Consider the following 26,088-nt stretch of genomic DNA (forward strand, 5'->3'; position numbering starts at 1 on the left):
GCACCGGGGACCGCGGGCGCGGAGGGCCGGTGGGCGCCCCCTCGACCGCCGCCGCCCCGCCCGCCCTCCGTTCCTCGAAAGGCGCTTCCCGGTCCTGCTCCGGCCGGGGGCGCTGTGTGCGGGCGGCCCCCGGGCCGCGGGCACCTGCCTCTTTTGTCTGGTGCCACCGCCGCGCTGGAAACGGGGAGTCGGGCGAGCGGGGCTCCCGGCCGCCGCGTTGTTAGTGGAGAACCAGGGCGCAGGGGCCGGGCGAGGTGATGGTCATTGTCAGAACTGGCCGCGGAACGGGAACCAAGTCTGCGCCCAGAAGGAGTGGCCGGGCCAGGCCTCTTATTGTGTGTGCGCTCTCCCGTGGGCCCGGAGGGTGGAGGACTGGGGTCCGTGCATGGTGGTGAGGGGGCAGGGTGGATGTAGCAAGTACATTTGCGGGGTCTCAAGTTCCTTCGGGGACTGTGAGGCTGCCCCCTGTACAAATTGGTGCCCGCAGTGCTAAAAAGCCTGCGGAGAGGAAATGGCATTCTCCTCCTAGTGGGAGCGCACGCACAGCCCCGCATTGCCCCACAAAAGGGGCGGCGGTGGAAAACCGGGTTTGCTCCGAATCGCTGCTGGGTTGGGCGGGGAGCTATTTATGAGAGATGGAGCAGATGAAAGGTCTCGTTCAGACCGGCTTCCTCTCCCCGCACCTGTGAACGTGTGTACAGATTACGGAGCACACGCGTTCAGCGGCCACGCCGCAGGGTGTTCTGTGAATACGTTTTATGAATGTTCCTAAATATATCTCCTTTCCCCGGAAAGTAGGACAGCGTTTTAAGTATGAAATGTCGCATGAATGCGGGTCGGAGAGGATTCTGAGAGAGGTTATGTGTAGAACATTATGAAAGCTACGCTTGTATCCTGTGATATAGCTGCGTCTAGGGTGGTGCATGCACTCTGAAGGTGTGTGCGCGCCTCATATTGCACGCCTGTCCATCTCCCCCATATCCTAGTTCTACTGGCAAAATGTGCCTTGGAATCTCTAGGTCCAGCATCTATATAGATTTTATATAAATCTATTTAGAAACATTTATAACACGATAGTCTTTATGCCAGATTATTTCTTGGTGTGAGTGTGTGTGTGTGTATGTGTGAGTGTATGAGTATAATCTGTGAACAGGAACTCATGTGCTCATCTAGAGAAGGATGAACGCAGAGGTTCTTCATGATGGTGAGAAATCCCACAGAGAACCATCTAAAACGCTGATTTCTCAGCCTGGCAGTGTTTATAGGAAAATCTCTTGATAAGAGCCAGGCCGGGGTCTTCCCCGCCCAGGCGTCTATGAGCTCCCTGGCTCAGGCCATGCGGTTACCTTCATGGTATCAGGACACACCTGTGCCCAGGCCCTTGGCCACCTGTGGTCTGTGACCGTGTGGCTGTGCTCCTTAGCTGGCTTCCACAGAAAGCAGGGGAGCCTTGGAAGTCTGGTGAATCTTCCCCAGGTGCTCTTGATTCAAATAAATGACTAATCCATTGGAATTGCTGAGCGAGGGAGAGAACACCTATTTTAATGCCACACATAATATCTGGAGCACGAGGATGTGTAGTGTGGTTTTTGACATTCATTTAGTGGTAGCTGTAGCCTTCAGAATGATTTCACTGGGAGTGTGGTTTTTCTTTGTCACCAACATCATTGCTTACTTTGGAGCAGGCTCAGTGAAGGGAAGTAAAAGATCTTGGCCCTGCTGTGGTTGAACGCCTGATCCAGTTTGGGAAATGTACAAATAAAACAAAATCAACTTTTCTGTTCTAAATAGATGTTTTTTTTGGCGGTGGGGGCCGGGGGGTGGGGGGAGGTCTGGTGTGGAATTCTTGGTTCTAGAAGCCTTTCCCTCAAGGGGATTCCAACAATTGCTAAATCGTTTGACCCTTGCCAATTACAGATCAACAAGAGCCCCTTGGAATTAGATTTGCACTTTGGCAACACAGTTGTACCATCCTTTCCGCATGTCCTGTGTGTTTCAGTTTATTTGGATTTGAGAGAAAACGCCTAGGGTAGGAAGAATTTTTTTTTTTTTTTTTTTTAGTTGCTAAGTTATGTCTGACTCTTTGGGACCCTGTGGGCTGTAGCCTGCCAGGCTCCTCTGTCTGTGGGATTTCCCAGACAAGAATACTGGAGTGGGTTGCCATTTCCTCCTCCAGGGGATCTTCCCGACCCAGGGATCGAGCCCAGGTCTCCTGTGTTGGCAGGCAGTTTCTTCACCGCTGAGCCACCAGGGAAGCCCTAGGAAGAATTATCACTGCCTTTAAAAATAAAATCTTCAACAGCCAATCCAGCCTTTATACTTCACGAAGTTTGAGGAACCTAGTGAATTGGCATGGCTATTTCAGTACTGGCAGCATCAGTGTCCCAACACACACTCCCTTTTGGAAAACAAAAGAACGCCTTTTAAAAACAATTAATAAGCGTAGGAGCAGTTATGATATCATCGGCAAAATATTTGTTCTGTTTACTCAGTTACTAGCTATCTGAAGAATTGGATATCAACTGATAATTGTTTTGAAGTTATCTAACTTCAAAATCAGTGAAACCAGTTCATACTTACATATGGTAAATTTTTTTTCTGGAAAATGCAAATTTATTTTTATTTTCATGAAGTTATTTTATTATTATTGTTAATTAATTTATTGGCCTTGCCTCACTGCATGTGGCATCTCAGTTCCTTGACCAGGGATTGAACCCTGGCCCCCCTGCATTGAAAGTGCAGAGTCTTAACCATTGGACCACCAGGGAAGCCCCTGGAAAATTCCAGTTTAGGCTGTCTGGGGTAGTAAGCGGCATGGGGTAGTTTTCATGTCTGGAGGAAAAACGTGCCCTGAACTCATCACTCCAGATTGAATCCCACTGCACTGCTCTTCCCCCCGCCCCGCCTCAGGGCGCACAGGCGGAGATGTTGGAGGCCGGATGACCTGCCTGGTCTCCTGCACACGGAGTCTCTCTGGCAGTTTAAGTGGTCTGTCCAAGAGGAGCAAAGGCTTTCAAAAGCCTGCTTTACACGTGATGAGCGGCCGCTGGCAGGGGTCTAGGCCACTAGAACACAGAGCTCGGGTCAGAAAGGAGGGGTCAGGGGCACCAGCTTCAGAATCACTGGAGTACATCCGGGTTCAAGTCCCAAGGCCCTCAGTTATGACTTTGGCACGTGGATATAGCCCGTACTCACCCTCGTCACAATAACATCCCCTCCTCACTGGACTGTCAGGAGGTCTAGAGGGCATTTTTAGCATGTTACACAGCGGTTGATCGCCACTTAACAGTGTCAGGCAAATCACAGACATCCGATAAGTGTGAGCTTTTTCCACTGCATGCATTTCAGGAGTGCACAGTCTCTGGCCGTGCATGAAGCTTTGAGCTCGAATTTTTAGTCGCTCTGAGTGGATCAGAGGTCAGTTTATGGAGAGTGAAGGAAAGGTCAGGGAGGCTTGGCAGGCCTTTGGCATTTGGGTTGGTTTGGAGTGACCTTCAGAACGGCGACATCGTCTTCATGGTGGGGTTTGGGGGCACTAATAAAGTTCTAACTCCAGGAGGTGGTGGAGGACAGGGAATCCTGGTGTGCTGCGGTCCATGGGGTCGCAAAGAGTCAGACACGACCGAGCGATTGAACAACAACATAAAGTTCTTGCCCCCAGTTTTCATTTCCCTTATGTTCTGTTTCATTGTGCCTGAAATTTTGTCATTGAGACTTCTTTCTTTGAGTGCTGAGGTTTTCCCATCTTCTAGATTGTCCTATTAAAACACAGATCACCTGTGAAGGGCAATAGCACGAGCCTTCGTCAGCTAACCCCTGAGCAAGGGTGAAATAATCCCACGGGCAGCCTGCCCACGACCCAGCTCCGTCCAAAGTCAAATGGAACTGTGGGGGCACAGGTGTGCCTTCCAGAAGGTCCTGACATGGAAATGGTGGAGGGTAGGGGGTGGGCACTCACCTGGATCCCCCCTTGCTGGAAAGGGAAGATTCTCTTCCTGCTAGTTCTTCCCGTGACAGAGTCAGGAACAGAAAAGCAAATTTTATGAATTAAAAACATTAATACTTATCACAGTCTAGACATTGCCCGAAGTGTTTCATGTGTATTCAGTTATTTAATAGCTGATATTAACTGTGAGGTAGGTACTATCGAGTTTCCCACGTGTGACGGAGGAAACTGGGGCTTAATGATGCTGAACAAGTAGATTTCTCCCGGTTACATAGTTTGTTCTGGATCAAGTCTGGATCAGCGTCTTTAAGCCTCAATTTCCTCCACACAAAGACAGAGAGAGTCTTAGTGGAAAGAAGGGCCAAGTGCCTCAAAGAAGAAGTAACTTTGATCCCTTTTGGTTTTATTTTGTTGTTGCTTTTCCTTTTCTTTCTCCTCTTCCATCCCTCCCTCCTTCCCTTTCTCCCTGTCCCTTCCTTTTTTCCCCCCCATTTTAAAAATCCACCTTATCTCAAGCATTAAGTGTAAGTAAATGAGTTAGTGTGAGTCCACTTTTCAAATAAATTTCAATTGACTATGTAGGAAATGCCCAGGTGGCACAGTGATAAAGAATCTGCCTGTGCTGCAGGAGAAACCGGTTCAGTCCTTGGGTCAGGAAGATCCCCTGGAGAAGGACTTGGCAACCCATTCCAGTATTCTTGCCTGGAGAATTCCATGGACAGAGGAGCCTGGTGGGCTACATTCCATGGGGTTGCAAGAGTTGGACACGATTTAGTGACTAAACCACCATGTAGGAAAATCGCTTTTAAACCTATGGATTTTTTTGCTCTTGGTCTGGCCATGGAGACTGCAAACACTGGGTAAAATGTTTACAATCTGACTTAAAAAAAAAAATATTCATTCATTCATTTATTTTTGGCAGTATTGTGTCCTAGCTGCAGTGTGGGGCATCTTCCTTGCGGCCTGCAGGCTTCTCTCTAGTGGCTCACGGCACCTGGAGCCCATGGGCTCTGTAGTTGCTGCATGTGAGCCTGGTTGCTCCCCAGTTTGTGGGATCTTAATTCCCTGACCAGGTATTGAACCCGAATCCCCTGCATTGGAAGGTGGATTCACAACCACTGGACCACCAGGGAAATCCCTAAAATCTGACTGTGAAATGTTACCTGCCCTCTTTTGCAGAGAAGTCAGTGGCACCCCACTCCGGTACTCTTGCCTGGAAAATCCCATGGATGGAGGAGCCTAGTAGGCTGCAGTCCATGGGGTCGCTAAGAGTCGGACACGACTGAGCAACTTCACTTTTCACTTTTCACTTTTCACTTTCATGCATTGGAGAAGGAAATGGCAACCCACTCCAGTGTTCTTGCCTGGGAATCCCAGAGACGGGGGAGCCTGGTGGGCTGCTGTCTATGGGGTCGCACAGAGTCGGACACGACTGAAGTGACTTAGCAGCAGCAGCAGCCGTCTTTTGATTCCTGGTCCCCCCCACTGCTGTATCTTTTATATTTAGCCCTGGACTGATGTGAAGGCTCATGTGCTACCTACCATCAGCATTAACCTGCAGGGAGCCGTGGAGTCAGACAAACCTGGGTCAGAGTTCTTGGTTCACGCGTTTCTCAACTGTATTATTTGGAGAAATTTGGGAGAAATTTTTCTGTGCCTCATTTTGTTTATCTGTGTATGGGGTTAATAATAAATAAACTTCGAAAGGTTTGTTGTGACTATCAGAAATAAGAGCGGTTCAAAGCCGGACATTCGAGGTGGTCAACGCATACCAGCCGTATTCTAACAAAACTGGGGTTGATTAGTCATCTGTTTCCACTGGGTCTGCCTCTAAATATTTGTCTTTTCTCTCCCAAGTTGATCACTCAAACATATCATCTGTTATAGCAGTGTTCCCATCGGCTGCTCTCAAGCTGAGCCTTCCGGGTCTGGAGGCTAAAATAACACCTTTGTGTTTCTGTTTCTGTGCCTCCCAGGTTCAGCTCTAACCGCAGTCATGTCCTTCGGCAGAGACATGGAGCTAGAGCACTTTGACGAGCGGGACAAGGCCCAGAGGTACAGCCGAGGGTCGCGGGTGAACGGGCTGCCCAGCCCCACGCACAGCGCCCACTGCAGCTTCTACCGCACCCGCACGCTGCAGACCCTCAGCTCCGAGAAGAAGGCCAAGAAAGTGCGTTTCTATCGAAACGGAGATCGCTACTTCAAAGGGATTGTGTATGCCATCTCCCCAGACCGCTTCCGATCTTTTGAGGCCCTGCTGGCTGATTTGACCCGAACTCTGTCGGATAACGTGAATTTGCCCCAGGGAGTGAGAACAATCTACACCATTGATGGACTCAAGAAGATTTCCAGCCTGGACCAACTGCTGGAAGGTGAGTGCTGGGGGAGACCTCCCAAGGGACCCTGGAGGGGATGGCCTCGGTTCCCAAAAGTTTGTATTATTCTCAGCATTTCTTGCTTGAACTCCAAGAGCTAGCATCTAGTCTCATGGTGTTGTCCTTGTATGTTACACATTGGGAAGTTCACGTGGCTGTACAGTAGTGTAAAACAAAACCAAACCTAGTAATATTAGATCAGGTAACTTATATAGCGGACTGAAGGAAAAACGGTCTTATTTCTGCAGCATCCTCTCTATTTTTTCTCATACCCATGCTACATTACTTTTAAAAGTCCATTTTTTTGTATCTTTATTCAAATGGTTGGTTCATATTCACTGCTAGTTGCAAATTGAGCTTTTGCTCCCACGTGTCTGCCAGTACGTGAACTGAAAATAACTAATGATTCATGAAAATTTTGAGTTGAATCTTAGATAGGTATCAAAACTATTAATTTTGATCACTGTAGACTGAGGCCTGAAAATTCAAGTGATATATGTCTATGCTTACATGATAAGATAGTGGTGATGTTGGATCAAAAAATTAGGTTTGTTGGCTATTCTTTCCAATATGATACATTTAAATTTTAAAATTATTCTGAGGTTTGACTAATTCTAAATTTAAAGGATTGTTGTCTTTCGATGGCATTTGAGGAATTAATCTACTCAGTTTATTTTTATAAAGTTTAACTGAGGTTAACAGTCATTATCTGTTTTAGACATTTCAAGTGGAAATAAGTCTTCCCAGGTGGCTTAGTGGTAAAGAACCCACCTGCCAATGCAGGAGACATGAGTTCCATTCCTGGATCAGGAAGATCTCCTGGAGGAGGGTGTAGTAACCCACTCCAATATTCTTGCCCGGAAAATCCCAAGGACAGAGAAGCCTGATGGGTACAGTCTAGGGGTCACAAAAAGCTGGACATGACTTAGTGACTGAGCACTCACCCAGTGAAAATAGGACTATCTGTGCACAGATGAGACCTGGTGTCTTATGCAAGCAGAGTAGATTTCCTTCTCTGGAATAGTCTTATTTCAGGACCGATCCCATTTGAACTGGGTGGGAATTCTCTGATCACCTTAGAAATCATAAGTGAAGCAAAATAATTTGGAGAAAAATACTGGGATTAAATTCATGCTGAGAGGTAAATGATCCTCTTTGGAGAGTAGATTTTTCTAAGTTGAAGTCTCAAGGTCCTGATGAAGTAATAGCACAATGGAAAATGGAAAAGGACGTTGAGAAGGTGGTTTATCCCTACTCCAAGTATATTTGCCAGGCCCTGTGGTCTGTCTGGACCCTGGACGAATGCCATGCCCTGACTACGCACAGGCAAGCACTCTGGTCCTCCTTTGAAATCAGAATCTGTATGTGATTCAAGGCTCAGGGCTTCCTCTGTCTTTCTCCCATTTCTCTTCCCTTGATCCCTTGGCAGGGGTGCCAGTCCACTCACAGTTTGACTGCACTTGAGAGAAGCCTGGGTTTGGTGTATTTATTTTGTGGGAATTCACTTCTCTTTTCGATGACTCGTCACCCTGCCAAGATGCCTGCAGACTTGGCCTTTTTCCTTCTATTCAGATGCTGGAACTTCCAGTAAATTAAAGGGGAAGAATGAACATAAAACCTTTCTGTTATCAGCTTTGATTTTTGTGCCCTGTCCTTTTCATGACCTTGGAAAAGGCAGGATAAATAATTTGGTGAGATATTCCAAGGGATCTGGATAAAGATCAAGTGCAAAGTCAGGTGTGTGCCCAGTCACCTAAATCGTCACGTTAAGGGCTGATGGTGTTGTAGGGAAGATATGCCAGAATCTCCGAGCACCTTCTCAGATATCCTGGGCTTGGCAGCCTCTGGTGTAGAGTCACCTGTGCAGCATTTCCTGGGAGGGGCTACCTCAGTCAGTTTATCACCAAGGATCGATCCGTACTCAGAAGTAGCAAAGATATTCCCATGATTCCCATCGACCAGGGAGAGGGTATGAGAGGTGGGACATGACAGTACTTTTTATCTGGGGGACCAGCAGAATCATGACATGTTGCTACCATCTTCTTGGTCAGTTTTTTAGTACAAAAGAATACCCAAAGAGACTGCTGTCCTGAGCGGTGATAATAATGATCACTCACAAATATGGGGCATGTGTGTGGCATATGTGAACATATTTCATTCTTACAGTGATCCTAGGAGGTAGGTACTGTTAATCACTCTCATAGTAAAAAGTGAAAAGTGAGGCACAGTGTGGTTAAGTGATCTGCCAGGGTCACACAGCAAGAAAGAGTTGGGATTTGAACTCAAGAAGGCTGATGCCAGAGTTTGATCTCTTAACTGCCACTGACGTAAGATACCAAGTGAGGTATTCTTAGTGGCCTTTTAAAATTGAAGTACAGTTGATTTATAATATTGTGTTAGTTTCTGGTGTACAGAAAACTGATTGTTACATATATATGTGTGTGTGTATGTACCTATGTATGTACATATATATACATATAAAATATTCTCAGTGGCTCTTAAATGAAATATTATTGTATTGGCTTCTTCCTGAAAACAAATGTTTTTTAACCTCGACTTAATTCCAGGAGTAGCAGATACTGATCCCAGAAACACTTTAATCTTTTCATTTGCCTCCAAACACTTTTCTCCTCAATTAATTTGAAGTAACTGCAGATGGAATAATCTGATGTTAAAAATTCCTTTTTGGAAAAAAATACTTTTCTGATTAAATAAATAGTAACGTCAGTAAAGTAGGTAAGTTTGCTTATTGTCTGCGTTTAAAAATTTTTTGTTTAAATGCATTTTTTCCATCTATAATACTGACAATTAGCATGCAGCTGCGCTTAGTGTAAGCTGGAAATTCATTTAGATTTGCCTCTTTGTCAATTACGTTTTTGCTTAGTCTGATAAAATGCAAGCCGTTGCTTCATATTCACCATTAGGTTCCTAGCTCCCACTTTACATACTAATTTTATGTAAAAGTCAATGCATGTAATTAGCGTCTCATTTCTCCTTCCAATATGATGATGTTTTAAATTAAATCGTTTTAGTGGGAGCAGTGACAAGTATATTTGACTTGTAATTGTCTTTTGTAAGTTTGTTTGTTCTCACTTATCTCAGACTAGAAATCCTGACAATGACATATGTGAGTTTCTTTATTTATAATGGCTAATAGTCAGTTTCACTATTTTACTATTATTGTGCCTAAGTTTGGCTTAAAAAAATGCCTAAGTTTAGCCAGCCAGGAGTGAGCTGGCTCTTAGGCTGAAGTATGATTATATGAGTAAGGGTGTGTGTGTGTGTGTGTGTGTGTGTGTGTGTGTGTGTATGAGTAAGGGTGTGTGTATGCATGAATGCATGATTGTGTATCTATTTGTGCAGGTATGTGTATGTATACACACATGCACACACACACTTCAGGATAGAACACAGATGACACTCCTAATTGTTTGCTTTCAACATGGCCTTTATATGTTTGAAAAAATCGTGAAGCTCAATAAGGAAAGTTGAATTGCAGGTCTATTTCTGCAAGTGATTCATCTTGAGACTTGGCCTCATTCTCCTGATACTGCCTCTTTCTACCCAGTTGTACAGTGTTTATATTCCACTGTAGGTGTGAGGATGTTGTAAGGATAAATGAAGGAGGAACATTTAAAACCTTTGAACTCTTAGGAGAAAGATGTAGTATTATATACAACATGGTATATAAGTCCCAAGCCCTGATTGATTGACTGTTCGTTATCTGATGCTCAAGCATCAGGAATGTGTGTTGAAGAATAGGTGCTCCCCTCCCCCACACTTTTAAATAGACTTATTATTAGTGCAGTTTTAAATTGGGGGCAAAACTGAGCAGAAAGTACAGAGTTTTCCCATATCCTGGGGAACTCCTGGTAGCTCAGCTGGTAAAGAATCCACCTGGAATGCAGGAGACCCTGGTTCGATTCCTGGGTTGGGAAGATCCCCTGAAGAAGGGAAAGGCTACCCACTCCAGTATTCTGGCCTGGAGAATTGCATGGACTGTATAGTCTCTGGGGTCGTAAAAAATCGGACACAAATGAGCAGCTTTCCCTTCCCGTATCCCCCTGCATCCACCCATGAACAGCCTTTCCCATTATCACCAGAGGGGTACGTTTGTTACAGTCACTGAGCTGACATTGACAGACCGTTATCATCCCAAGTCCATAGTTTACACAAGGGCTCACTCTTGATGTTGTACATTTTGTGGGTTTGGACAAAGAAATAATGATGTGTATCCATGACTGTGGTATCATACAGGATAGTTTCACTGCCCTAAAAATCCTCTCTAATCTGCTTATTCATCCCTCCATGCCTCAATCCCTGGCATCCATTGACCTTTTTACTGTCTCAGTAACATCCTTTAATATCTTGTGTGAATGTAAGAGCCAGAGTTTCCTTTAAGCAATAGGGTAGAAACATGCAAGTGTGCTGTCTTCTGGATACGAGTAAGTTAATATGTACGTGACATCTGCATGTATTAGAAACAAGTTGCTGGGTTCCTGGGCTCCCAAGCTGTGACATGCCCCTACCCACCCTCCCTCCCTGACCCCACCATGGACACCGCTTGATTCCACATCCCCAGCCTAAGGGCTTTTCCCAAGGCCCCATCAGAATTAACCTCTCAGGAATAAACCTATACTTCACCCCAAAGTCAGGAAATCTCTCCAGTCATGATTTCTAGGGCCCCCACCTCTCTTGGCAACTTTCCCCCGACATGTTGTCATCATCTATCAGTACTTTTCCCGTCTAATTTACTACCTGACTCTATGCCTCTCTCTGCTCTATTTAAAGATTTTTTTAATTTAAGTTTTGAAAAATTGTAAAACATGCCTGTCTAAAATCCCCATGTGGTCAATAGTTCACTAGTTTTTTGAATATCCATCCTCTCAGAGACACCAGTGTTTGTCGAGAATATGCTTATCATTTGCCTATAAGTTAACGTTCCTTGCTCACACATTGGCACTGTGCTTTACACGCTTAACCATATACCATAGCATGAGTCTAAAGCCACTGCAGCCTTTTTCCTAACCTCAGAGTATCCCTTACACCATGAGCCATTTTTTAATTTAACCAGTCTTTATCTATGGGCCTCTGGGTTGTGTGCGATCCTTTGTTATTAGAAGCAGTTTTGACGGGAATACCCTTGGATGTTAAGTTTTCCACTTGTGTAGGGGAATATGCACAGGATCAATTCCTAGAAGTAATATTGCGGGAGAGAGAAGTACAGGCATTAAATTTCTAAGAGCTATTGGAAAATTTCTCTTCATAGAAGTGGTACCAGTTTGTCCTCCCCGTTAGTAATGTATGAGAGTGGCTGTTTTTCTACGAGGCAGTGTGTTACCAAATGTTTTGTCATTTGCCAATCTGTTAAGAAAAGCGTGTACCCTCTTATAGTTTTAAATTTCATCTTTCCATATCTATTTTTTTCTCCATAGCTTTTGTCCATTTTTTTACCAGGTTGGGGTCTTTTTTTTTTTTTCTAATTGACTTCTAGGATTTTTTTTTTTTTTAAGATATTAGCCCTTCGTGATACTAATATCAAGTATGTGTTTTTCCAGATTGTCCTTTAGTGATTTTGTTTATTGTGTTTGTTTTTTTTTGGGGTCCCAGATTTAACAAAATTATGTAATCAAAATGGATCAATCTTTTCATTTATGGCTTGAATTTCATGCTTCTTGTCCTCTGGACTCAGACTATAAAATTGTTGCTCTCCTTTTCTTCTAATGTTTTTATGTTTTAATTAAAAATATTCTCATGGAAGTTGTATAATATTTGAAGAGAGGCTTCAGTTGTATTTTTTGCAGGATGCCTGCCTCATTTTTAAGAGTTTTAGTTTTGAAATTAATTTGGACTTAATAGAAGTGTCACAGAGATGGCAGGTTCCCATATACCCTGGACCCAGCTTCCCACGAGGGACCATCTTGCACAGCCAAGGCACAATTATCAAAGTAAAAACTAACGAGAACAATACTGGCAACTAAATTACGGGCTTTATTTGGCTTCCATTGCTTTCTCCGCCATTGGCCCTTTGGTGTTGCTGTTTCAGAATCACGCATTGCATTTATCTTCATTATTTTTTTTGAAAAATCTTTAAAAAATTGTATTGGCATATAGTTGCCTTACAGTTGTTGCGTTAGTTTCTGCTGTACAGCAGAGTGAATCAGCTACATGTTTACATACATCCCCTCTTTTTTGAGTTTCCAAACATTGCATTTAGCTATCCTGCCTTCTCCATCTCCTCCAAGCTCTGACAGTTCTTAAGTCTTTGTCTTTAATGACTTGACACTTGGAGGAGTACTGGTCTGTTATTTTGTAAAGTGTCCCTCAACTTGGGGGCGTTCACCTGGCGTTTAGGTTGAAATTATGCATTTGTGGCAAGGATGCCCCACAAGTGAAGCTGTGTCCTCCTCGGGGCATCGTTTCAGGAGTGCGTGATGTGGCCGTGCCTTGTTGCTGGTGAGGTTAACCTGTTGGTTAAGGAGTGTCTGCCACTTACTTCACTCTAAAGTTACTCTTTTCCCCTTTGTAATTAACAAGTATTTTGAGGAGGAACTTTGTGGTGTTTAAAATAACTTTTGCCTCTGAATGTTGGTGTTTCTTGCTGGATTTTGCCTGTACCAATGATTATCAAGGTGTTCAAAGAGTGACTTTCTGTTTTCCTCTTGACTTGCCTCACCTTTAAGCACTTCCTTCACTTTCTTGTCTTTGCATTATCTACTGCGACATCATCAACTCCATCATTTTTACCACTCTTTTAAGGCCAGTTAGCCCCAGACCTTTCTTCATCACTTCAGTTACCTGGATATATTCACCCTACTTGCGGTGGTTCTGTCGCTACGTCCTGTCAGATTCTTTGCGACCCTGTGGGCTGCAGCACGCCAGGCTTTGCTGTTCTTCACTGTCTCCCAGAGTTTGTTCAGACTCATGTCTGTTGAGTCGATGATGCCGTCCCACCATCTTATCCCGTTGCCTCCTTCTGCCTTCAATCTTTCCCAGCATCAGGGTCTTTTCCAGTGCGTCGGCTCTGCCTCAGGTGGCCCTCTAATCCTGAGTCCTTTCATCATGTCACATACAGATGTAATCCCATTCTTTAAGGTTATTCAGAATTGCACCTTCTTCTCATCTCTTGATCCTGTTAAATGGTGTCACCGTCTAACTCAACATCACCCTTGGCTTCGCCTTTTCTTCATCCCACAGATCCAAGCTGTCGTCATTTACTGTTCGTCCTTAAGACACCTCTTCAGTTTGCTTGTTCCTTTTTTAGCACCATTATTACAGTTTTTGAGTTCTCAATACTGTTTTAAAAATGTATTTTTTTTAACTGATGGAGTAACACATTTTTATGCAGTGAGCATTATAGAAAGCTTTGGAAGATGCAAAAAAGTTTTTAAAAAAGTAAATAATAGCTCCTCATATTCCTGCCACTGACTTTTGTCATCTCTTCCCTGTACTGTTAGGCTCCTAAGCTAAAAACAGACGTCTTAGTTTTTCTTTTTCAGTTTGTTTTCTCTTTTCTTTTTATAGCATCTGTATTTGCCCCTGCTTTCCATTACTGTTACAACCTCTCTTTATTTCTTTCTTAGCGAATAATTGCTTTACAATGTTAGTTTCTGCTGTACAACAAAGTGAATCAGTCACACACACACACACACACACACCCCCTCTCTCTTGAGCCTCCCTCCCACCCCCCATCCCAACCCTCCGGTCATCACAGAGCCTGGAGCTGAGTTCCCTGTGCCCTACAGCAGCGTCCTGCTGGCCATCTCTTTTGCACGTGGTGCTGTGCATATGTTAGTCCTCATCTCCCAGTTGGCCCCTCCCTCCCATGTCCCCTCTGTGTCCACATGTCCTTTCTCTGTGTCTGTGCCTCTATTCCTGCCCTGTAGACAGGCTTATCAGTATCATTTCCCTAGATTCCACGTGTATGCGTTCATATACAATATTTGGTTTTCTCTTCCTGACTGACTTCACTCTGTATGAGTCTCTAATTCTATCCACACCTCTGCAAATGACCCAATTTTGTGCACTTTTATGGCTGAGAAATATTCCACTGTATGTATGTACCACATCTTCCGTATCCATCTTAGGCGAGGTCCTTTAGGACGCGTGTCCCACACAGCAGGCTTCAAGCCAGTTTTCTTGCCTAGACGCCAGGCTACAGGCAAAGCATTTTCTGTCGCTCTTTGCTTCTTGTGCACAGAGGATACAGCCCACAATCTTTCTCATGTTTCTCTCTGTGGCTCCTACGCTTCCGTCTATTCTGGCTTGTCTCCCGTGACCCACTGATCTGGGCTGCTCTCTTTCCTCCTGCTCCCCCACCTCTGGGCCTCCCCGCTCTCTGTGAGGACGGCACTGGTGGGTGCCCTCCTGTGGGTGCGCGGCTGTGCCATGGTTAAGCTGGGGGTGGCCCTGAGCAAACTGACTCACTCCTTGCATGTCCACGCGCCCTGGGAGAAGAGGTCTGTTCATTCTTAGCTCATCGAGTCATGGTGAGGATTGCAGGTTGCATCGCATGGGCTTCAACAGGATCTGCTGATGGCAAACACTTAACCTGTTCTATTAGCCTCTCCCCACTTGACCCCTCAGCCATCAGACACACAGATCTCTCAGTCTGAACAATCCTTGGCTTCGTCCTGCTTACCTCTCAACCACAAGCTCTTCCTCCATGAGAAACATCTGCTTTTGCTATCTCTACTTCCTCAACTTCCAGTCATACCTCAGCTCCTTAGTTAGCATCATTACACCTATTTGTTTTGTATCAGTGTTTCTGGACATCAGGGAGCTTGTTGGAGTCCTCAGTGTTAGCATGGTGGTGGCAAGAACGCAATAAATATCACTGAAAGAAAGAGGAAAGAGAGGCCGAATGGGTAAATAAATGAATGAGAGCAACCTGGCATCACTGCCCGACTGAAGTGGCCGTTATGAGGCCACATGTGGCTTCCTCATGGCCCGGCTGGTGGTCTGTTAGGAAACCTCATTTTCTCTGCTGTTGCTGGAGCGTCAGATGCTGATTCTGGGTCTCTCCCAGCCGCATCCTCACCACCCCCTTGGTTGCCATGGCTCCAGGCACCTGATTTCTAAGCTCCCTTCAACGGCCCCTCCGTCTCTGATCGCTCTCTCAGTGCTGGCGTTGCCCTGGACTTCACCCTGGCCAGCTGGGTGGGGTCTCTGAACATTTTCTTTAGTTCCCATAGCTGCAACTACCCCATGCATCCCTTTCTCATACCCTGGATCTATATTTCTAATTTCTTGCTGGAAAATCTCCAACCAGTTGGCTCCTAGGAACTTCACATTTGATTTGTGCACAACCAAATTCATTTTATTCCTTACCATCTAACCCAGACGTGTTTCCCTTCTCATTTGATCTATTGTAATATATGGAGAGTTGGCCAAAATAGAAGTTTCAATGGCATCAGTGAGGCTAGCATCCAGTCAATTGCCAGTTCTTCAATCCAATCAGTTGATTCTGTCTGCTAAGTACTTCTCATGGCAGCCGTTCCTCTCTGTTCCTAATGGGGATGTGTAAAGTTTAGCTCTCCAGCTTCTCGCTTGGGCTAGTAGAATAGCTTTCTGAAAGGCATCTTGACTCCTATCTTCCCATGTCCTACCTGCAGCTCTGCCTCCACACTACAGCCAGTGTGGTCTTTCTAAAAACCTGGGTCTGGGGGACTTCCCTGGAAGTCCAGTGGTTAGGACTGGGCCTTCTAGTCCAGGGGTGCAGGTTCTATCCCTGAAAGAACATAAACAACAGAACCAGTATCGTAACAAATTCAGTAAAGACTTTAAAATAAAATAAAACCTCAATTCTGATCATTCATAAAAACTTTGGTGCTATAGCCTACTGTAGTCTTAGCTTAACTTGTTTGTCCCTGGAATGAGTTTTATATTAGTTTTTGAGAAAGACAGGTTAATATCCAACAGACGATCCCCTTTACTGTACTGTTCAGTAGAGCATATTATTATTTTATTTTTATCTGAAGTGCTGTCTTCTTTTCTGCTAATGAGAATCTCACCCTCACTTCCAGGGCCAGCAGGAATTCCATTTTTTCTTTATTGATCACACAGTGGGAAGTGGGAAATGATTTCTTTCTCTTCTGGATTAGGGTTGCCTGGACCACTTCTCTACCAATTATCACTTATTGTCTTGTGGTGGAAAATTTTCATATGCACATCTTGCTCGCAAAGCTCTTTGAAGATAAGGTTATAACTTAAATTCTTTTCAGGTATTATGCCCATCATTGAGAATTTAGGAGGCTGCTTAAAATTTTTTGATGTCATGGCTAATGCTGCTTGTATCTGTTGCAGTATGGTTATTTGTTGCTCTGTTATTTACTTAGGAAAAATTTTTAGCGATGAGAATATTTTCATGGTTCCAAATATAGTTTGCCATGTTGCTTTCCAAAAGGGTTGATATCAATTTATAGTGTCCCTAGTGGCATTTTCTATATTTTATTTTTATTCTTTGTCATATATTTTAGTACCTTGCATTTTTGTAAATTATAAAAGGCTGTGCATAGCATATTAACCCACTGTTGTATTATAGGTCATCAGTTTGTTTTCCCCTTTTTATTTTAGCTTCTCTAGTTTTCAGGTATATCAGTTTTAAATTTAAAAAAATGTGTCCCTCAATTTTTCCTTTATGTTATTTTTTTTTGCTGCTTTATATTTGAGAAGTTGACATTTTCCATAGACCTGATATATACATTCACATTTTTTCAGTAAGCTTATTTTTATGTACTATCATATTATGAAAGACTCCCATGGAAGAATGATCTGTCAGTGCCTTTGGGAATCTTTTTTCTTGCCTTTGATAGCACTGTCAAAATCATCTTCTTAAGCCAGCACCTTCCAGGTAGATTATGAGATGTTTTTGTGTACATCTGAGATAGGTTTATAAAATATAATATCCAGAAGGCACTTTATGATATTATATTTCATAAATTATGTACTTCATGTAATTTAACTCAGTTCAACTTCAGAGATTTCAATATACAGTTGAATCTGTCCCAGATTTTACTGTAATTCACAATAGTGAATTTTCATTTCCAGAGTTTTCAATAAGGAAGTTTTTACTCTGGAAAAATGGCGTGCATTACACAAAGCCCTCACTTAGTATACTTTTGAACATACCACATTAGAGCTTAAAGGAATCCTAAAGGAGATGGCAAGCAGCTTAAATAATGTGAAAAATGGAGATTAGGTCATTTTCAGACTGAGGTCAAGTGATGTCATAGATGGAATTTACAAGTCTCAACCCTGAGCCAGTGAAAAACCTCTACCAATAAGGAAAAACAGGGCAAACATCTAGTATCTCCTAATATGGACTCTTATGGAGAAAGACCTTCCTAGATGACTTCAGTTACCCATATTACTGTAAGTTGTCCATTGTGACTTTGAGAATTTCTCTTATGTGCAAATTCTTTAATCTTATAATGGGAGCCAGTGGCCAAGTAGCATTAACTTTGCAGATTTTTTACTAATAAATTTTGTTAGAGAAAATTTATTTCCATACTTTAAAGAATTGCAAAATATAATAATTTAAAAACTCATGTGTGATTCTTTTTTTGTTTTTTGAAAACAAACAAGGACTCTTTGGTACCTTTATGATAATCTAATATGCTTAGACAGAAATTATTCTGTTTTCCAAAGTCCCAAAATGTATACGACTTTCAGGGAAAAGTTACTGTGTTCTGATATTTTAGGAGATATTGGTCAGATCCAAACATAATTTAATGCTTCATTTCCTTACTTTTTTTTTTGTTTAACTGTTGTTTTCTTTCTTTCTTTGCTTAACAGAAAATATTTGTTTTTTGGGCCTTTAAAAATATGAGAGCTGTTCAGATGGATGCTGCTTCTGCAGTTCCCTTATATTTATCACCAAACACTGAGTAGAGTTCTCTGTGCTACACAGTAGGTCCTTGTTGGTTGTCCGTTTTATATATAGTAATGTGTGTATGTTGATGTTCACTCTTGCCGCCCCCTGTTGGACCACTTCTAATTTACCTTGATTCATGGACCTAACATTCCAGGTTCCTATGCAATAATGCTCTTTGTAGCCTCGGACTTGACTTCCATCACCAGTGACATCCACACCTGGGTGTTGTTTTTGCTTTGGCTCTGTCTCTTCATTCTTTCCGGAGTTATTTCTCCACTCTTCTCCAGTAGCGTATTGGGCACCTACCAACTTGGGAAGTTCATCTTTCAATGTCCTATCTTTTTGCCCTTTCATACTGTTCATGGGCTTCTCAAGGCAAGACTACTGAAGTGGCTTGCCATTCCCTTCTCCAGTGGACCACATTTTGTCAAAACTCTCCACCATGACCCATCTGTCTTGGGTTGGCCCTACAAGACGTGGCTCATAGTTTCATTGAGTTAGACAAGGCTGTGGTCCATCTAATAAGTTTTGATAAGTTTTCTGTGATTGTGGTTTTCTTTCTGTCCATTCTCTGATGGATAAGGATAAGAGGCTTATGGAAGCTTCCTGATGGGAGAGGCTGACTGAGGGGGACACTGGGTCTGATGGGCGGGGCCATGCTCAGTAAATCTTTAATCCAATTTTCTGGTGTTGGGCGGGGCTGTGTTCCCTCCCTGTTGTTTGACCTCAGACCCAACTATGGTGGAGGTGATGAAGACAGTGGCGACCTCCTTCAAAAGGTCCCATGAGGGCACTGGTACACTCAGCACCCCCGACCCCGTAGCAGGCCACTGCCAACCCATGCCTCCACCGGAGACTCCTGTATACTCACAGGCAAGTCTGGGTCAGTCTCTTGTGGGGTCGCTGCTCTTACATCTACTACTGTGGGCAAGAGTCTCTTAGAAGAAATGGAGTGGCCCTCATAGTCAACAAAAGAGTCCAAAATGCAGTCTCAAAAATGACAGAATGGTCTCTGTTCATTTCCAAGGCAAACCATTCAGTATCACAATAATCCAAGTCTGTGCCCCAACCAGTAATGCCGAAGAAGCTGACTTTGATTGGTTCTATGATGACTTACAAGACCTTCTAGAGTAACACCAAAAAAAGGTATCCTTTTCATCATGGGGACTGGAATGCAAAAGTAGGAAGTCAAGAAACACCTGGAGTAACAGGCAAGTTTGATCTTGGAGTACAGAATGAAGAAAGGCAAAGGCTAATAGAGTTTTTCCAAGAGAACACACTGGTCATAGCAACACCCTCTTCCAACAACACAAGAGAAGATTCTACACATGAACATCACCAGATGGTCAATACCAAAATCAGATTGATTATATACTTTGCAGCCAAAGATGGAGAAGCTCTATATAGTCAGCAAAAACAAGACTGGGAGCTGACTGTGGCTCAGATCATGAACTCCTTGTTGCCCAATTCATACTTAAATTGAAGAAAGTAGGGAAAACCACTAGACCATTCAGGTATGACCTGAATCAAATCCCTTACGATTATACAGTGAGAGTGACAAATAGATTCAAGGGATTAGATCTGATAGACAGAGTGCCTGAAGAACTATGGACAGAGGTTCATGACATTGTACAGGAGGCGGACGGTGATCAAAGACCATCCCCAAGAAAAAGAAATGCAAAAGGCCAAATGGTTGTCTGAGGAGGCCTCACCAATAGCTGAGAAAAGAAGAGAAGAGAAAGGCAAAGGAGAAAAGGAAAGATACACCCATCTGAATGCAGAGTTCCAAAGAATAGTAAGGAGTGATAAGAAAGCCTTCCTCAATGATCAATGCAAAGAAATAGAGGAAAACAATAGAATGGGAAAGACTAGAGATCTCTTCAAGAAAATTAGAGATACCAAGGGAACATTTCATGCAAAGATGGGCTCAATAAAGGATAGAAATTATATGGAGCTAACAGAAGCAGAAGATATTAAGAAGAGATGGCAAGAATACACAGAAGAACTGTACAAAAAAGATCTTCACAGCCCAGATAATCACGATGGTGTGATCACTGACCTAGAGCCAGACATCCTAGAATGTGAAGTCAAGTGGGCCTTAGAAATCATCACTACGAACAAAGCTAGTGGAGGTGATGGAATTCCAGTTGAGCTGTTTCAAATCCTGAAAGATGATGTTGTGAAAGTGCTACACTCAATATGCCAGCAAATTTGGAAAACTCAGCAGTGGCCACAGGACTGGAAAAGGTCAGTTTTCATTCCAATCCCAAAGGCAATGCCAAAGAATGCTCAAACTACTGCACAATTGCACTCATCTCACACGCTAGTAAAGTAATGCTCAAAAATCTCCAAGCCAGGCTTCAGCAATATGTGAACCGTGAACTTCCTCATGTTCAAGCTGGTTTTAGAAAAGGCAGAGGGACCAGAGATCAAATTACCAACATCTGCTGTATCATAGAAAAAGCAAGAGAGTTCCAGAAAAACATCTATTTCTGCTTTATTGACTATGCCAAAGCCTTTGACTGTGTGGATCACAATAAACTGTGGAAAATTCTGAAAGAGATGGGAATGCCAGACCACCTGATCTGCCTCTTGAGAAATTTGTATGCAGGTCAGGAAGCAACAGTTAGAACTGGACATGGAACAACAGACTGGTTCCAAATAGGAAAAGGAGTTCATCAAGGCTGTATATTGTCACCCTGTTTATTTAACTTATATGCAGAGTACATCATGAGAAACACTGGACTGGAAGAAACACAAACTGGAATCAAGATTGCCAGGAGAAATATCAATAACCTCAGATATGCAGATGACACCACCCTTATGGCACAAAGTGAAGAGGAACTCAAAAGCCTCTTGATGAAAGTGAAAGTGGAGAGTGAAAAAGTTGGCTTAAAACTCAACATTCAGAAAACGAAGATCATGGCATCCGGTCCCACCACTTCATGGGAAGTAGATGGGGAAACAGTGGAAACAGTGTCAGACTTTATTTTGGGGGGCTCCAAAATCACTGCAGATGGTGATTGCAGCCATGAAATTAAAAGACGCTTACTCCTTGGAAGGAAAGTTATGACCAACCTAGATAGCATATTGAAAAGCAGAGACATTACTTTGCCAACAAAGTTTCGTCTAGTCAAGGCTATGGTTTTTCCAGTGGTCATGTATGGATGTGAAAGTTGGACTGTGAAGAAGGCTGAGCACCGAAGAATTGATGCTTTTGAACTGTGGTGTTGGAGAAGACCCTTGAGAGTCCCTTGGACTGCAAGGAGATCCAACCAGTCCATTCTGAAGGAGATCAGCCCTGGGATTTCTTTGGAAGGAATAATGCTAAAGCTGAAACTCCAGTACTTTGGCCACCTCATGTGAAGAGTTGACTCATTGGAAAAGACTCTGATGCTGGGAGGGATTGGGGGCAGGAGGAGAAGGGGACGACAGAGGATGAGATGGCTGGATGGCATCACTGACTTGATGGACGTGAGTCTTGAGTGAACTCCGGGAGTTGGTGATGGACAGGGAGGCCTGGCGTGCTGTGATTCATGGGGTCGCAAAGAGTCGGACATGACTGAGCGACTGATCTGATCTGAACAGAAGTAGAAGATATTAAGAAGAGGTGGCAAGAATACACAGAAGAACTGTACAAAAAAGAGCTTCATGACCCAGATAACCATGATGGTATGATCGTTCACCTCGAGCCAGACATCCTGGAATGTGAAGTCAAGTGGGCTTTAGGAAGCATCACTATGAACAAAGCTAGTGGAGGTGATGGAATTCCAGTTGAGCTATTTCACATCCTAAAAGATGGTGCTGTGAAAGTGTTGCACTCAATATGCCAGCAAATTTGGAAAACTCAGCAGTGCCCACAGGACTGAAAAATGTGAGTTTTCATTCCAAGCTCAAAAGGCAATGCCAATGAATGTTCAAACTATTGCACAGTTGCACTCATCCCACATGCTAGCAAAGTAGTGCTCAAAATTCTGCAAGTCCGGCTTCAGTTGTATGTGAACTGTGAACTTCCAGATGTTCAAGCTGGATTTGGAAAAGGCAGATGAACCAGAGATCAAATTGCCAACATCACAGAAAAAGCAAGAGAATTCCAGAAAAACATATACTTCTGCTTTGTTATCAAAGCCTTTGACTGTGTGGATCACAACAAACTGTGCAAAATTCTGAAAGAGATGGGAACACCAGACTATCTGACCTGCCTCCTGAGAAATCTGTATGCAGGTCAAGAAGCAATAGTTAGAACCAGACATAGAACAACAGAGTGGTTCCAAATTGGGAAGGACATACATGAAAGCTGTATATTGTCACCCTGCTTATTTAGCTTCTATGCAGATTATATCATGCAAAGTGCCAGGCTGGATGAAGTACAAGCTGGAATCAAGATTTCCGGGAGAAATATCAATAACCTCAGATATGCAGATTGTACCACCCTTATGGCAGAAAGCAAAGAGTAACTAAAAAGCCTGTTGATGGAATGAAAGAGGAGAGTGAAAAAGCTGGCTTAAAACTCAACATTCAAAAAACAAAGATCATGGAATCTGATCCCATCTCTTCATGACAAATAGATGAGGAAAATGGAAACAGTGAGAGACTTTATTTTGGGGGGCTCCAAAATCACTGCAGATGGTGACCGCACCATGAAATTAAGACACTTGCTCCTTGGAAGAAAAGCTATGACTAACTTAGACAGCATGTTAATAAGCAGAGACGTTACTTTGCCAACAAAGGTCTGTCTAGTCAAAACTATGGTTTTTCCAGTAGTCATGTATGAATGTGAGAGTTGGACTGTAAAGAAAACTGAGGGCTAAAGAATTGAAGCTTTTGAACTGTGGTGGTGAAAAAGACTCTTGAGAGTCCCTTGGACTGCAAGGAAATCAAATCAGTCAATCCTAAAGGAAATCAGTCCTGAATATTTATTGGAAGGACTGATGCTGAAGCTGAAGCTCCAATGCTTTGTCTATCGGATGCGAAGAACTGACTCATTGGAGAAGACCCTGTTGCTGGGAAAGATTGAAGGTGGGAGGAGAAGGGGATGACAGAGGATGAGATAGATCTGTAGTGTCACCGACTTGATGGACATGAGTTTGAGCAAGGTCCAGGAGTTGGTGATGGACAGGGAAGCCTGGCGTGCTGCAGTCCATGTGATCGCAAAGAGTCAGACACAACTGAGCACCTGAACTGAATGTATGTATGTGTTAATCCCAAACTCCTAATTTATCCCTTCTACCTCTTTCTCCCTTGATAATAACAAGTTTCTTTTTGATATCTGTGCTTCTATTTCTGTTTTGTATTTAACTTCATTTGTATCTTTTTTTTTTTTTAGATTTCATATATAAGTGGTATCATATGATATGTGTCTTTTTCTCTCTGGGGCTTTCCTGGTGCCTCACCTACCTGCAGTGCAGGAGACCCAGGTTTGATCCCTGGGTCAGAAAGATTCCCTGGAGAAGGAAATGGCTACCCACTCCAATTTTCTTCCTGGAAAATTCCTTGGCCACAGGAGCCTGGCAGGCTACAGTCTGTGGGGCCACAAAGAGTTGGTCGTGACTGAGCAACTAACATTTTGTCTCTCTGGCTGACTTAGTATGTTAATCTCTGTGTCCATTCATGTTGCTGCAAATGGCATTATTTCATTGTTTCTTATGGCTGAGTAGTATCCCATTGTGTAAATATACCACATTCTTTTAATTCGTTCATCTGTTGATGGACATTTAGTTTGCTTCCTTGTCTTGGCTGTTGTAAATGGTGCTGCCATGAACGTTGAGGTGTATGTATCCCATTCCTGGGATATAGTCAGAGAAAACCATAATTCAAAAAGATACATACACCCCAATATCTTGCTATTTTGAATGGCCTTTAACATGCATACCTTATGTTAGGTCTTAAACTAAAGCTGTTGATGATTCTCTAATCAAGAAATATAATCTATCTCTTGACTCTATTCCCAGTTAAGGAAGAGATTAAACCCTGGCTATCCAAAGCCATTTAATCAAATCAAGACTGTTTTGCCTATTCAGAACAATTGCATTTGTTAATTTCCCATTATCAATGATATTAATACATTAATTAAAAAGCTTTTTTTTTTTTTTTTTTTTTACAAAATCAGAAGGCACAATCAAACTTAATTTAACTGCATTGTGACAGAGACTACATCTTCTATTGGGGAGAAGTTTGGAGTTATGATTAAAATAAAAGGAGTCAAAATGTGAGTCAAGTAAATTTAATATAAATATATTTGTATAATTTAATAGAAGCTTATTAATAAGCTCCAAACTTCTCCCCAGTAGAAGACGTAGTCTCTGTCACAATGCAGTTAAATTAAGTTCTTGTCTCATACACTTTCCCAAGATTTTATTCCAGTCTTTGATGAGCCAGAGAAGCCCCAAAGTGACAGCACCGGTTAAACACAAGTTTCCTCTCCCTGTTGGTGCTTGAACCAAGCCAGCGTTACTTTCTTTAAAAATTTTTGTTGTTTTACTTGTGTTGGTTTTCTCCATAAAACAGCGCAAAGCAGCCATAATTTTACATTCATCCTCTCCTTCCCTAGCCTCCCTCCTCTCCCCGATCCTGTCCCTCTAGGTCATCACAGACTGGGCTCCCTGTGCTGTACAACAGCTTCTCACCGGCTGTCCATCTCAGGCTGACCTGAGAGTGTGTGTGTGTGTTGATGCTACTTTCTCCGTTCACCCCACTGTCTCCCTCCAGGACTGTGCCCACAAATCCGTTCTCTACATCTGCATCTGCCTTCCTTCAGCATTACCTTCCCAAAGTTGCCATGCTTTCAGAAATTTTCAAAGTGGTTTGTTTAAGAAGATGTAAAAAAATAAAATAAAAAGTATTTATTTTCTCTTTCAACACATCCATTCCATACTATTATGTGAATACTTTAAAACTCCTCCCTTTTAACATTATTTTTTTCCCTAAAGTTAAAAAATTATCCTTTGTTGAAATGTAAACCATTCCATATTTTTGTTTTGATTTTTTTTTAAATTTGACTGCACTGTGTGATATGTGGTATCTTAGTTCCTCTGGCGGGAATCAAACCTGCAGCCCCTGCATTGGAAGAGTGGAGTCCTAACCACTGGACCGCCAAGGAAGTCCCCTTTTGTTTTGATTTTAATTATTAGTTTAATACATAAACAAATAATCAGATAATTTCATATCTCCAATTAGCACAGAATTCTTGCAAAGACTCATCTTGTAAGCTAAGGTCTGTGTGCCTTGTTGGGGTACCCTTGGGGCATCGTCACCCTGAGGTGGCTCCAGGTTGTGTCTACTGGTGACCATAGCAACAACGAACACTGGACAGGATAATACCTGCTTCCTGCACAGTCAGTGTAGTGCAGCCTCGGGTGATTCTCACTTGTGTAGCAGTCTAGAATTTGAGGTCACTTTGACGTTTCCTGTCTAACTTGATTGTCTAAAAGCTGGTGAGATGAAAGCGGCCACAAGCATAGCCTTCATCTGCCTGGTGGACAGGTTCCCGCTGAGAAGACTAGGGCACGGACACGCCCGAGTCACATGCTGAGGGGCCAGGTCCCCAGCCTAGGGTTCAGTTCCCTTCCCACCGTGACGTCCACAGTGTCTCTCCACCAAGCCTGCAGAAACAGTGCTCTTGCTGCAGCCTCCATGGAGGTGGTGTTTATATCCACGTCATTGTTTTAGTTGCTAAGTTGTGTCTGACTCTTTGTGCCCCCATGAACTGTAGTCAGCCAGGTTCCTCTATGAGATTTCCCAGGTAAGAATACTGGACTGGTTTGCCATCTCCTTCTCCATGATATCCACATAGATTTTTGAGAAAAGCATAGTTGGAGCCAGTAACAGTCGGCTCAGTGACCGCTGCTGCTGCTGCTAAGTCGCTTCAGTCGTGTCCGACTCTGTGTGACCCC

At 43.2% G+C, this 26,088-nt stretch overlaps 1 protein-coding gene and 1 non-coding gene across 3 annotated transcripts in view; one reads left to right on the forward strand and one right to left on the reverse strand.

Moving 5' to 3' along the window:
* DCLK1 (doublecortin like kinase 1) overlaps positions 1 to 26,088 on the forward strand; it is a 432,884-nt gene that overhangs the window by 78,230 nt on the left and 328,566 nt on the right. For both annotated transcript variants that reach the window (XM_070800188.1, XM_070800189.1), the window contains one exon: positions 5,923 to 6,318. In XM_070800188.1, coding sequence (XP_070656289.1) covers positions 5,923 to 6,318 — 396 coding nt within the window. The remainder of the gene's footprint in view (positions 1 to 5,922; positions 6,319 to 26,088) is intronic.
* On the reverse strand, positions 2,695 to 2,768 carry TRNAE-UUC (transfer RNA glutamic acid (anticodon UUC)). Its single transcript has one exon. It is a non-coding gene; the product is annotated as a tRNA-Glu (tRNA).

This window comes from Bos indicus, chromosome 12, assembly GCF_029378745.1.
Source record: "Bos indicus isolate NIAB-ARS_2022 breed Sahiwal x Tharparkar chromosome 12, NIAB-ARS_B.indTharparkar_mat_pri_1.0, whole genome shotgun sequence".
NCBI classification, from domain to species: domain Eukaryota; kingdom Metazoa; phylum Chordata; class Mammalia; order Artiodactyla; family Bovidae; genus Bos; species Bos indicus.